This window comes from Schistocerca piceifrons, chromosome 3, assembly GCF_021461385.2.
Source record: "Schistocerca piceifrons isolate TAMUIC-IGC-003096 chromosome 3, iqSchPice1.1, whole genome shotgun sequence".
Lineage (NCBI taxonomy): Eukaryota > Metazoa > Arthropoda > Insecta > Orthoptera > Acrididae > Schistocerca > Schistocerca piceifrons.
In genome coordinates this window covers 169841789-169855378 of record NC_060140.1, presented here as the reverse complement: position 1 = coordinate 169855378, position 13590 = coordinate 169841789, and the positions used below count along the sequence as shown (strand labels likewise).

Sequence of the window (13590 nt, the reverse complement as noted above, 5' to 3'; positions counted from 1 at the left end):
TCTCATTGTATAGGAGCGTACTGGCAACAAGTGTTACTCAAAGTGACACCAGTCGTAGCTATTAATAAGAGAGAGATGTAATATGCTGGCAGCTGGTTATTGTTGAACTCCGTGGCTGTGTTTGATATACTATGGGCTGTTGGTGGATAAGGCACCCAGCCATAATAACATTTAATTACACCAAAACCTCATATTGCAACAGAGCTATAACTAAATATTTTGAAATATTATACTAAGTTTTATTGTGCATTATGTTTTATTACAAAATCTTTCAATATTACGGCAGAGACGCAAGTTTATTACAACAAACATGATTTAATAAAGATAACTGTTATTTACTGCTGGTAAGTTTACATTCCACTCTTAAAGAAATTCTTCGGTTAACCTGGAACCTGTCTCGCATTTGCTAAACATGAATGTAGAAAAGGAAAAGGGATATTGTAACAAATTGTCGCAACAGTCCGTATTTCATTATATATTGTGTATTATCATCCGATAATCCCATATGTTTGTACGAAATCAGATTTGCTTCATACTACTTAAAAAACTAGCAAATATTTCATTATCTTCCGGTACACCAGAAGAAGAAGATCGGCACCTGGCTGAACCACGCGGCACAGCCAACAGTTGTTTACTATAACTGTCAACTCCAGTGACGTCAGAGGTGTGGTACGCATGCAAACAGTTGCGTGAGCAAACCGGGTTGTTTGGAAGTGGTACTGAGAAGTTTTGTATTGTGTGAGTGCGTATTTATAAGTAAAGAAATGTCGGGAGAAATTAAAACGAACCTATTTCGTGAAGCAGCAAAGATTGGAGCGGAGAAGCATCCGAGAAAGAGTACAAAAACTGTTGGGTATGGAACAGCTGGCTTTAGGACCAAGTGGGTATTTCATCACTCTGCCTGTGTTAATGTCACAATTTATTTTCATGTGTAGTCTTGTTACTAACAACAAGTGCCGCTATAGAAATTAATGTGTTAATGTACGTTACAGATTGATGTATTGGTATATAGGTCAATTGAATAAGGTACCGTTCTATTATAAAAACTGTTATCTGAGCAACTCTGATACGTTTATTGCCACACCCTAAATAGGTGAAAGGTCGATCTTGTTTCCAATGTACTTTGTCCATGAATATGTATCTTCCTAATGCAGTTGAAAAACTTATTCCTTGTAGTTCGTGTCTCGTACCAGTTTGGTAAGGTTTGCTTCACTCAACAGCTGTGGGCATTAAATTCCCTTATATCCTAACCCATAATTTATAACGTTCGCTTTCCAGTTGTGCGAAGGAAATCAATGATATTATGATGACAAAACTAACCTATCAGAGACCATGTAATACCAATCGCCAAATTCTTTCGCTTAAGACATAATAATACACAATATTTTGATGTCATGTGCCCACATGATGCGTAAGGTGTGTGTACCAAGTGGGAAGTTCAAGTTAAACTATATTTAGAAACTGTGATTTTCAGTATTAACTGTTTAGCTACTGGTAAGATGGATGAAAGTATCTTCTTTCATTCCAGCACGTTGACCTACGTATCATAATACTGAAGTAATAGTGGAGCATGAAAGCTTCTGAGTATGCAAAATTCTTTCTTAAATGAATTATAATTGAAACTAGGTTTCTACTTCTGTTGAGGTCTCAGCAAACCATTTTATTAAATCAAATGTGAATTAATTCTTGTGCCATGAAGTCAAGTCAAAGAAGGGAAAAAGGGAAAATTTTTGTATAGTCTCAAATCCTTGTACAGTTGTAATAGGGAGGATAATGAACAACATAGGGAGGGATGTGGCATTTGTAGGTCACACACTAATGCTTTGCTTGCAAAAATATTTCCCAGTACAAAATTAAACCACTGAAATTTCACACAACACATGCTGCATTCATTTTTTCTTCAGGGCTATCAGTTTCCTTGTTGTGAGAGATGGAAAAATCACAGATTATCAACAATAATGTTTTAATGATGTACAGTTGAATTTATTGTTAAATGAAGTGACTTAAGGACAAATATAAATAGTGTGTAACACATCTAAGTGGGGTATAACTTACTTACTTACTTATCGCGAATGGACCCAGAAGGATCACGCAAAGCTTTCTGACGTCGTTTCTTCCATACTTCTTTCATTCGTTCTCCATGTTTTCTTTTTCTTTCTTCTGTCCATTTTGTTCCTGGTCTCTTTAGTGCTTCCTTCTCCGACAATACAATCCACTTTTCCACCTTATTTCTAAAAGTTTTTCTATCTTTGACATCTTTAAGTTCAATATTTGCTTTTTGTAAATCTAATTTTACTTGGCTAATCCATGGTGTTGTTGATTTGACTTTTTCTATGTAAGTGAGAATTCTGTTGGTGAGTCGTGTGGGGGGGAAGTCTAGTGACATGTCCATAAAATTTTAATCTTCGCCTTCTTATGTCTGCTGCCAGGTTTGATATAGTTTCTGTGGTTCTTCTTGATTGTATCCGGTATCCTTCTTCTGTTAATTTTGGACCTAAAATCTTTCTCATAATTTGGCGTTCTTCTTTTAGTATTTTTTCTAAATCACATTTTGTGTGGAGTGTGAGCGTTTCACTAGCATATAGTGCTGCTGGCTTAATTACTGCGCAGTAGTGTCTGATTTTTGTGTTTGAGGAGATGCATTTTTTATTGTATATTTCATGTGTCATACCATATGCTCTCTTCATTTTCTGTTGTCTGATCTTCTGTGCAACTTTCTCTCCTCCGATTGGCTCCAAAATTTCACCTAGGTATTTAAAATGTTTTACTCTATTTATTTTTCCATATTTTGTGTTCAAACTCTGTATATGGAATTTCGTACAGAAAAATTCTGTCTTTTGAAACGAAATTTGTAAACCTACTTTATCTGCGCATTCCTTAAGGATCTCTATTTGTTTGGTGGGGTATAACTGTATTAAAACTGTGCTCCAGTGGTACAACAGAGTGGAAAGGGGTGGAGGTGGAGAGTTGAAGTGTGAAGGAAGGAAGGTCACCGGATTATTGCCATGCATTTCCCTCCTTTGTAGGTCTGTGAACCAAAGTGTGACCAGGCAATTCCCTATTATCTCTACCACACTACATCACAAAAGGCAACTACAGAGTGTTTCACAAAGTTATACTGATACTGCTGCAGCTCGCCTTACGAATTACTGGTTATGCAGTGTGCAGACATGCCTGGGGACGCTAATTTTTCACAAAATGCGTTAATGCTACATATAATACAGATAGGAATTACCCGTAATACTAACGCAGGCAGCACAGAAGGAGAGAATCTATGTAAATCTGTTCACATTGCTCTACACTGCTAGAGGGGAAACTTATTCTTAGCCATTGTGTACGGCAGCCATAGAATTCTTCTGGGAAAAACTACTCCGCCCCCCCTAGGAGCACTACTTGCTTTTCAGTTTACAAATGGACTATACATCCCTCAGCACTTCCCGTTCAGTTCTCTCATGTGAGTGGGCAAAACAATGTCACTAAGCTCAGGTTTATATAGTGAAGCTATTTTCAATTTAATGAGTGAGTATTTAATTGCAGTTATTAAATGAGCTATTGTGAAAAAAAAAAAAAAACCTGCCAGAGCTAGAGCTGCCTACTGTCTGCCTGTCTGCGACACTGAAGAGCCTGCCCAAGCGTAACATGTCAATACGTATGCAACCATACGATCATTTCATTTCAACGCCTATTTCATTGTCTCCGTTATCAGTGCTGGAATGCTCTTCACAGTGTGAGTGGTATCAAATGCAGCAGCTGAGACTCAGCTTTGCCAACATCTGAAGAGGCCCAGAGGCACAAACTGGGTCAGTGTTATGAAGTTCCATACAGCAGATTACTGTTCTACATTTGAATGTAAGCAGTCCTATTCTATCGGACATGCTGATACCAACCTTGCAAGATATACTGCGGAGGTGCACCAATTGACTGCAGCAGATTTACATTGCTTTACAGTATGCTGTCAACAACAGACAGTAACAACATGCAACATTTACCAATCCAATTCCTTTCCCACCAACACTACACAGGTTACTGACATCTTCACACGTAGTTCATTTAACAGCTGCAAATAAGTACTTGCTTAATAAACTGAAAGTAACTTCACCATACAAACAGCAGCTCACTGAAGTTATTTAGGCTACTCACGTAAGAGAATTGGACAGGAAACACTGAGGATATACAGTTTGCTTGTAAACTGAAAAGAGAGTAGCACTCATGGTGGGGAAAGTCATCTTTCCTGGTAAACGTACAGGATCATTAAGAATCAATTTCCCGTCTAGCAGTGTAGAACACAGTGCTTAAATTTATTTAGAATCCATTCATGTGTATTTTCTCTTTTGTTAGTGTTAATGCGTTTTGTGGAAAATAAACATCCCATGGTCTGCAGCTCGTGGTCTCGCAGTAGCGTTCTCGCTTCCCAAGCCAGAGGTCCTGGGTTCGATTCCCGATGGGGTCAGGGATTGTCACCTGCCTCGAGATGTCGTCTTCATCATCATCATCATCATCATTATTCATCCCCATTACGCTCGGAGGAAGGCAATGGCAAACCACCTCCGCTAGGACCTTACCTAGTACACTAGTGCGGGTCTCCCACATCGTCCCCTATGCTCTGTCAAGGAGTATGGGACTTCATCACTCAGGCATGTCTGCACACTACCTTGCCAGTGCGCTGCAAAAGGGTCGGTATAACTTTATGAAACACCCTGTAGTGGCTTTTTGTGACGTAAAGAGGTGGTGGGGAATTACCTGTTCGCTCTTCAGTTCACAGACCTACAAAGAACAGAAGTATCTGATGACAATCTAGTATCTGCCTTCCCTCACCTGTTTGCTTTCTAGCCCCTCCAGCCTGACACACCACCAGAACACAATTTATCCCTTAATACACTTGTACTGGACTTGTGAGTGATACACACGTAACATTTGTTCCTAACCACTTCATTTAACAAAAATCATCAGTTTCATATAATTAAAACACTACATTTTAATAACCTGCAATTTTTCTATCCCCTGCAATATGTGGAAACCATTAGTCTTAGGGAAAAAAATGAATAGGACCTTTTTTGTAAAACTTTTAATGCAGATTAATGTTGCACTGGGAAACATTTTTGTTAGAATAGGGCTTTTCAAGATGTTCAAGAAAAACATAAAGTTACCTTTAAACCCCCCACCCCCTCCCCCTTGCTAACTCCCCATGAGTCAGTATTTTTAGTATGTTGTGCATGACACATACCACTTACAAAAATTTGCAACTTTTGTAGTAGCTGCGACACTATACTCACATCCAAATGAAGCAAGGTTCAGTTTGGCCACACAAATATAGGTTTTTTGTGATTTCCCTAAATCGTGTTAAGACAAATTTTAGGATCATACTTTGAAAATTACATGACCATTTTCCAGTCCTATTCATGTTCGATTGGAGCTTGTCACCAGTTTCTAGGTATTACTACTATTGATAGTGTGTTAATCCTAGTCTTCCTGTCATTTACATGGATTAGGAAGAGCAGAGGGCCTATAACACTTCCTTGGGAAATGCCAGATCATGAACCCAGTCACACAACTGAGACAGTTTTCCACAGGCAACCAATTTGATTAAAAGTCGCTTGTGAGGAGCAGTACCAAAAAGCTTTCTGGAAATTTAGAAGTAGAGACTCAATTTGAGAATCCCTATTGATAGTACTCATTACTCAGGGTGTTTCACAAGAACAATATTTTCTGAACCCATGCTGACTGCTTGTCAATAGGATATTTTCTGTGAGGTTATTCATAATGTTTGAACACAGTATACGCTCCAAAATCGTGCAAATAGACGTCAGTGATATGGGTGTGTAATTCAGCAGATTACTCCTATTTTCTTGTTTGAGTATTTGTGTGACCTGTGCAACTTTCCAGTCTTTAGGCTTGACTCTTTCATTGAGTGAGCAGTTGTGTGTGGGTGCTAAGTATGAGCTACTATATCAGCATACTCTGAAAGGAGCCGATTGGTATATAAACTGGACCAGAAGACTTGCCTTTATTAAGTGATTTAGGAGGCTACAGCACACCAAGGATATCTACTTCTAAGTTATGTTGTGGAAAACCGTGTTTATTAACTTGTCTTTATTGGAACTGTCACTGGTAACATTACCATTCCTATTGCGCAGTGAAGGTATTGGTTGTGTCCTGCCACTGGTATATTTCATATACAACCAGGATATCTTTGCCCCCTGCGGTATTGGGGTCTAGAATAGACCTGTGGCTAATCCGTGCATATCATAAGAGTTGACTAATAGGAGTGTGTTTGTTTGGTCATGTTTTTACCTTGGTATTTTGACTACTCTTTCTACTTCTGAAGGTTTTTGCTCTTTCACTTTTTTTTTACACTTTTTAAGTTCGGTGCGACGGCTGGAGAGACCTCTAGTAGTAATCGAGGTCCATGCTGTCTGGTGCAGATTCGAAACCCGGGACACTCGATACCAGAGACACTGTATGATAGAGAGCCATGTGCAAGCAAGGACAGCAGGCAGTGCTCAATAAGGTGTTTCGAGGCCAGGGAATGAGGACGGTAATTACTGTAAGCGGACACTTCAGTGAAGTGTGCTGCAAACATTGGGCAGTATAAGAGGAAGAGTGCAGATGTTACCACTGACAAGGGTGCCACGAACTGCCATGAGTAATGGAATGGCTGCAAACATGGCAGAGTTTAGTCCTTACCTGGGATGATGGGGTGTGGGATTACATGGATGATACATATTACTCCTAACACTCCTGCTTCCTTTTCTTTACTAAAAACTGCTCTTTCGTGTAGTGTCTCTCGAATGCTATTAAATTATCCATACTGTGATGGTGCTTGTGCCGTTGAAGTGCCCTGCAGTATTCCCTGGTAACTGTGGCTATATCTTCAGACTACGATGGCACAAGCAGCCTCCAGGAAGAGTTGGAGGAGTAGGGTGTCATTGCTGTTGCAGCATGAATAATAGTATTGATAGTACTCTGCACCACTTTGTCAGTATCTGTCGCATGACTGACTGCAAAAGTGGCTGTAGAGGAGAAAGCCTGCCAGTCAGTTTTCTGAAGCGACTGACATGGAGCATGTTCCAGATGACTGTGGGTGGAGAGGGAGAGAACAATAGGAAAATGATCACTGTCACAAAGATCACCATGGATGCACCATTGAATCAGGGGTAAGATACATGGGCTGCAAACTGTGAGCCACACTGAAGTGTGTTTAAGCTCCAGTGTTGAGTAGGCAAATGTCCAATTCTGAAAGGAGACACACCAATGGCCACGGTCTCTACTGCAGTAGTATGGGGCACCTACTCACTGGAAGTATCATAGCGTATGAGGGTACAGATCTCATCAGATGCTCTCTCAATATTTCCGCAATTAGTAAGGTTTTTAGTTTTTCAGAGCAAGGAAGTGCTATGCCAATTACAGAGCAATTAGCCATTAAATGGCGGAGTTTGGTCAGATGGTGATAGCAGCAATTACAGTTCCATTGAAGGAGCACTGGAGTCAGATCTGGGAAAGTGGCGAATAGAAAGGATGGGTGTGATTACTTTGCTACCAGGTCATAGTCTATCTAATTGTGTGATCCGTCAGTGTGCATAGGCTCAACCTCTGTAGGGACAAGAAGCAGAAAATCCAAAGCCTCAGGAAGCAGTTTATCTTTCTGCATAGCCTTCTTTGGTGAGACTTTGATTTCTGTGAAGGTTTCCCCATTTTATCTTCCAGGAGCAAAGAGGCCTGTACTTTTCTGCAGCCAACAACCTGTGGCTGCTGGTCCTTGTCTTGAGAGGGGGGCACCTTGACAGGTGTACTTGTCCCTGATGACTCCAGAGGACAACTAGGCATCTCTGATCACACCAACAGTGGAGGAACCACCAGTAATATAGGAGTAGGGTGAGGGAGTTGACATTACCTTCCCCGACTGTAGAGCAGGCCCTGGAATATGACCAGGGCCAAGAGGTGCCGTGAGAGAACTGTCATTGCAGGACGTATGGACCATGGCACAACATTTGCAAACTTTTTCTTTGCATTTTGATAGAGAGGGAGTCAAGCGTTTTATACTCTTGCGCTTTCTTCTCCCTCTTGAGCACTGAGCACTGTGGTGAACCAGGAGGGTGTGGTTCTAGACGGTTGAAACACTGAGGTGGTTGGTCCACAAGGGTTGCCCTCTTGTGACATCCATATACGTGCCCTACAGACAGCCCCTTTAGAACAGCAGGAGGACATGTGTCCCAACCTTGGCACCTAAAACATCAGAGAAGACGAATAGGGCATGACATCACACCTATAAACCTGACTTTAGCTTTCTCAGACAAAATGTTGCCTTTGAAGGTTAGGATAAGAGCTCCAAGGTCCACTCTATTATCCTTTGGTCCCCTCTGGAAGCACAGAACAAAATGGACTCCACACTGTGCCAGATTAGTATGCAGCTCTCCATCAGTTTGTAGTGCTAGATCCCGATGGAAGATAACACCTCGAATTCTACTGAGCTTGATATGAGGAGAAATGGTGACTGGTATATCTCCTTTGTTGACACAGGTCTGAGGTCTCCTTGACTAGTTGGCACACGATATTTTGATCAGAAAAGCTCCATTTCTCATTTTCTTTATTGCAGCAACCTCCCCAAACTGACCTTCGATGTTTTCAATGGAAAACAATGGCTTTGTTTTAGCAAAAGATCCACCATCAGTTCAGGAGCAAACCAAGAACTCAGCAAATTGTCCACTTCCATTTCTCCTCACCTGGCTCTCGTCGTCTTGAGGCATGGTCAAAGACGGAAATGCAATAGGATTGTAAACCTCTCCATTAAAATCTCTTTTCCTGGCTGTTGAGACAGCATTGGACAGTTATTGCGCCACAGTAAGGTGCCCTTCCTCAATTTCTGTACAAATTGGAATGTGGAAGTCAAGCCCAAAAAGGGAACCAGAACTTAAAAAGCCAAAAAATGTGGACAAAAAAGCTTTTAAAAAGAGCGAAAATCTTCAGAGATAGAAGGAATAATCAAAATACCAAGATAAAAACAGGACCAAATAGAAAGAGTCCTATCAGTTACCTCTTACGACATGCAAATTATAGCCACAGGTCTATTCTAGCCCCCGACACTGCGGGGAGGGGGCAGAGATATTCTGGTTGTATATGAAGTATACCAGTTTGCAGGAAACATCAATAAGATTGATCCATTTCATCATGGCTCATTTCCCCAACGCTACTCACTCTGATCGGAGCTTCTCTGCGTGGGTGCCACCCTGCCAAGGTAAAGACCTCCTGGCACAGTAGCCATTGCCCCTGGCCCGCGTATTACGTGAGGGTGCCACAATGGAGCACGTGATCCCAGTGGCCAATAGCAACGTACTATATCAGGTATTTAAGTGCCTGCCTCTCACTCCGCTGGCAATCTGATATTCGCGTTAGTCTATCGACATCATGCCTACAGATAGCGTGTTTACTTGGTTTCCGTGTACGAGTGGACGTTGTGGATTCGTCAGTTTTCGCTTCTGACCCTGTTCTTATTTGCATGTTGTTGTTTGTTAGGTCTTGCTCGGTCGTCCGTCGTTGAGCCTTACAGCGTTTTGGCCAAGTGTTGAGATACGACCCCTGGACCTGTTGAAGTCCACACCCAAATGCTTAAACATCATCGTGCCGACAGCATGAAAAATGTCCTCGGGCTTTTTAATTGTATATGACAGGAAGGATAATTTCCCTCTCAATGACGGGAAGGTATTATTATTCCCGTTCTGAAACTGGGAAAGGACCCACAGATTTTAACTAACTAATGGCTAATCATTCTGATGAATGGGATGTGTGAGCTATTTGAATGAATGGTTAGCCACTATCTATGTTGGTACCTTGAAGCTCGAGGACATATATCACAATTCCATAGTGACTTTTCGACTTTCCGGTCCACCACAGATCAGTTGGTTCACCTGGAATCTGCAGTGCACAATGCTTTCACGTATCACCATCCTCTGATTGCTATGTTCTTTGACCTACAGAAAGCATATGATTCCACCTGGTGACATAACATCTTATGTACGTTTCATGAGTGGGTTTCAGGGGCAGTTTTCTCACTTTTATCCAGAATTTCCTATCTCTCTGACTTTTTCAGGTCTCGATAGGTTCAACTCTCAGCAACCAATGTGTACTGTGAACTGGAGTCCCTCATGGATCGATTCTGAGTGGTATGTTATGCGCTATCACCAATGCTGTGGGCCCAACAGTCTCTCCGTTGCTGTTTGTGGATGATTTTTGCCTGTATTGTGCCTCTGCAACGCTGCACATCACTGAGCGTCGACTTCGGGGGCTATCTGGAGAGTACATGACTGAACCTGAATCACAGTTATCAATTTTCTCCTGCAAAATAATGGGTTGTGCATTTTTGGTGACTCTTGAATGTGTACCCACACTTAGAAATTTATTTTGATGACCAATTACTTGAAGTCATTGCAACTTTTTAATTCTTAGGTATTTTATTTGACAACAAGCTAACTTGGCTGTCACATGTCCTCTGGTTCAAAGCAACATGTACAAAGAAGCTAAATGCTCTCTGTTTTCTTAGTAACTCCTTGTGGAGGTGGACCGCTTAGTTCTTCTGAGATTTTACAAAGCACTGATTTTACCCCATGTGGGCTAAGTATGTATTGCCTATGGGTTGGCAGCATCATCCATACTGAGCTTGGTGGACCCTGTTCACCACACTGGTGTGCATTTGGCAACAGGGGCCTTCCGTACGAGTGCTGACAGCCTCCTGGCGGAAGCCAGTGACCCACTGCTGCGATTTAGACGGCAGCAGCTTCTGGCAAATTATGCAGTCACAATCTATCAAATGCCTACTCACGCATCTCACTCATTCTGTTTCATAACCAACAGTTCAAATTGTTTTGACCTCAAGATGGATGCTGATCTTACCCTTCTTCGACACCTGTTTGTTCGATCCTTTGTGACTATTCTAATTTGGTATGCATCTACATGGGTGGATTGTAAGTCAATGACAGCATTAGTTATGCTATTGCACGTGCAGTTGGACATGAGAAGCACTTTCAGCAATGAATGCACTACAGAATTGGTTTGCCGTATCTGAAGCTTTGCGGTACATCAAATTCCTGGCCATGACAAACTTTGATCTGTAGCAATTCCATGAGTTGCTTAAAAGACATATCCCTGCTCTATCCCAAAAATCTTTTGGTTGCTAACATCCAGGATCTATTGGTTGACCTCTACAGCTCTGGAAAGACAGTGACCTCCACATGGACATGGAGCCACATAAGCATTCCAGGAAATGGATTCCCTGACTGTCTAGCTAAAGACACAACTGCAGGACATCAAATTGACATCGAAATACTGGGCACCAACATATGATTACAGTTTTGATGCAATGTTTTGAGGCTCTGGGAATTGGAATGGCAGGCTACTACAACCCAAAATAAGTTGAGAGCATGGCATACATCATTCCAAGCCTTTTGGAAAGATGCCATTATGTTGTGCTGACTATGCGTTGCCCACACAAAACTCACCAGCAAGTACTTTCTGCGTTCGGAGGATCCTCTTCACTGGAGCTGCAGTAGTCCAGTGACAACAGTGCATCTTCTTGTTGAGTGCATTCTGCTGGCCACTCTGTGACACACTCTCAGCTTGCCTACCTTACTACCTCAGATGCTTGCAAATGATGGAACAATCACTACCAAAGTGTTACATTTCGTGAAGGAGAGTGCATTTTACACTAAACTATAATACTCCTCTACTTTCAGCCCCCAGGGGATCCACAACACTTTTGTGGATGCGTGTGTGGCGAGCATGGGGCCCCGAGCTAGTGCAGTTCTCCTTCCTTTCCGGGCTGCCCTACCCCTCTTCCCCATCCCTCCTCATACCCAATCCTCCCCCCCCCCCCCCTCCCCTTACGTCCCCTTCACACTCCCTCTTCTTGGGAGTAATGTATCGAGCCTTTGTAAGGAGACGGACATTTGAAAACTCCAGGATCCTGTTTCCTTTGTTCTTCTCCATCCTCATACTTTCTTCCTCTATTGGTCTTTCCCTATGTTCACTCTATGGCACTGTTAAGGACATTGTTTACCATTTCTTCTGTTGCTGCATGTATGCACATTATTAGTGGGGTGATTACAGTATTCTGCAAAAAGAACTATCTCTGCTTGTTTCATATTAGCTGGAAGATCATTCACATATATGAAGAACAATGGTGGACCTAAGATTGAGCCTTGGAAAACATCATATGTGATTTCTCCCCAGGCAGAGAATCTCCCTTGATTACATTGATTGAATTACTAAGTATAACTTTCTGCATTCTTTTAGTTAGATACAACACTATCCATCAATTCCATGAAACTACAGTTTATCTAGGAGAATACTGTGACTCGTGCAGTCAGATGCCTTAGATAGGACACAGAAAACACTAACTAGCATTATTCTATTGTTTAATTCTTGTAAGATTTGATGAGTGGACATGTAAATGGTATTCTCAATGGAACAACTCTTCTGAAATCCAAATTGTGATTTGCTGAGGATATTATTTTGTTTGGCTTAGATACTGTTCTAGAATAGGTCACTTTCTCCAAAACTTTGGAAAATGATGTCAGCAGTGGAACAGCTTGGTAAGTATTGACAGCTTTCCTGTCACCTTTCTTTTAGGTTCAAGAGGCTGTAGATTGCAGTAGTTATGCAAAGTTGAAGACACTTGCACCGGATAGACTAGTGTGGAGAGCTGCATCAAACTGGTTTTCATACTGGAAACAACAACAGCAACAATGGCAACAAATCTGTTTCTCCTGCAGGTTTAGACATGCTGCCAATATCTCTTGCACTCCTTCAAATGTGATTTTATGCCTCCATCTGAGTCCCACTCTATTTTCTGGGTTCTTGTTACACTCTGAATTCGTTGGTAGTTTTGTACGATGTTTCTGAATACAACCTTTTCTCAGCTTTGTTTCCTGGTGTACTAGTTTGTTGTGGATCCTCTTTAGGGTTTTGTAAACATCACAGATTTTTTTTTCTTTGGGGGTTATGAAGTCCAGGTCGTCTCATTAAGCCAGTCCATTCTGTATATGTGCCAACTAACAGTTTTGTTTCTTTCTAAGTGATGTTTTTGGTTCTGTCTTTGTGTACAATTCTTTATTGGGTCTTAATTATATCTTTCCATTTAACCATTTGGGAACCTCATTTTATTATTACTTTTTCAATGATTTGTGTTCCTTTTTAATCAATTGATCCCTTAGTGCTCATAGTCAAGGTTTCTGATATGTGGATTCCTATTGTTTTGAAAACTTCCTATATATCTTATCTTTTCTGATATTGACTCAAGTGCTAAGTGCTTCATGTTGTATAAGTTATTTGTCAGATGATAGACCCAGTTTAATTTTATTTAATATCCTATTATTGATTGCTTCCTGCTCCAGCCCATATTTTTTGGCCCCCCAGGGGGTCCACAACTCTTTTGTGGATACGTGCGTGGCGAGCACGGGGCCCCGAGCCATTGCAGCCTTCTTTCTCTCCCGGGCTGCATTTCCTTTCCCTTCCCCTCCTTTCCCCTCCATACCCCTTTCCCCTCACCCTCTCCTCCCCCTCTATTGGTGTCCTTGCTTATGTTGGCCCCCGCTATCCTCC

The 13590-nt window shown here is 41.5% G+C and overlaps 1 protein-coding gene across 1 annotated transcript in view; it reads left to right on the top strand.

The window, feature by feature from the left end:
- Positions 1-634: 634 nt before the first annotated feature.
- The window catches only part of LOC124789693 (phosphoacetylglucosamine mutase), a 149434-nt gene continuing 136478 nt past the window's right edge, over positions 635-13590 (top strand). The window contains exon 1 of the mRNA XM_047257135.1: positions 635-880. Within this exon, the coding sequence (XP_047113091.1) occupies positions 765-880 (116 nt within the window). The 5' untranslated portion in view covers positions 635-764. The remainder of the gene's footprint in view (positions 881-13590) is intronic.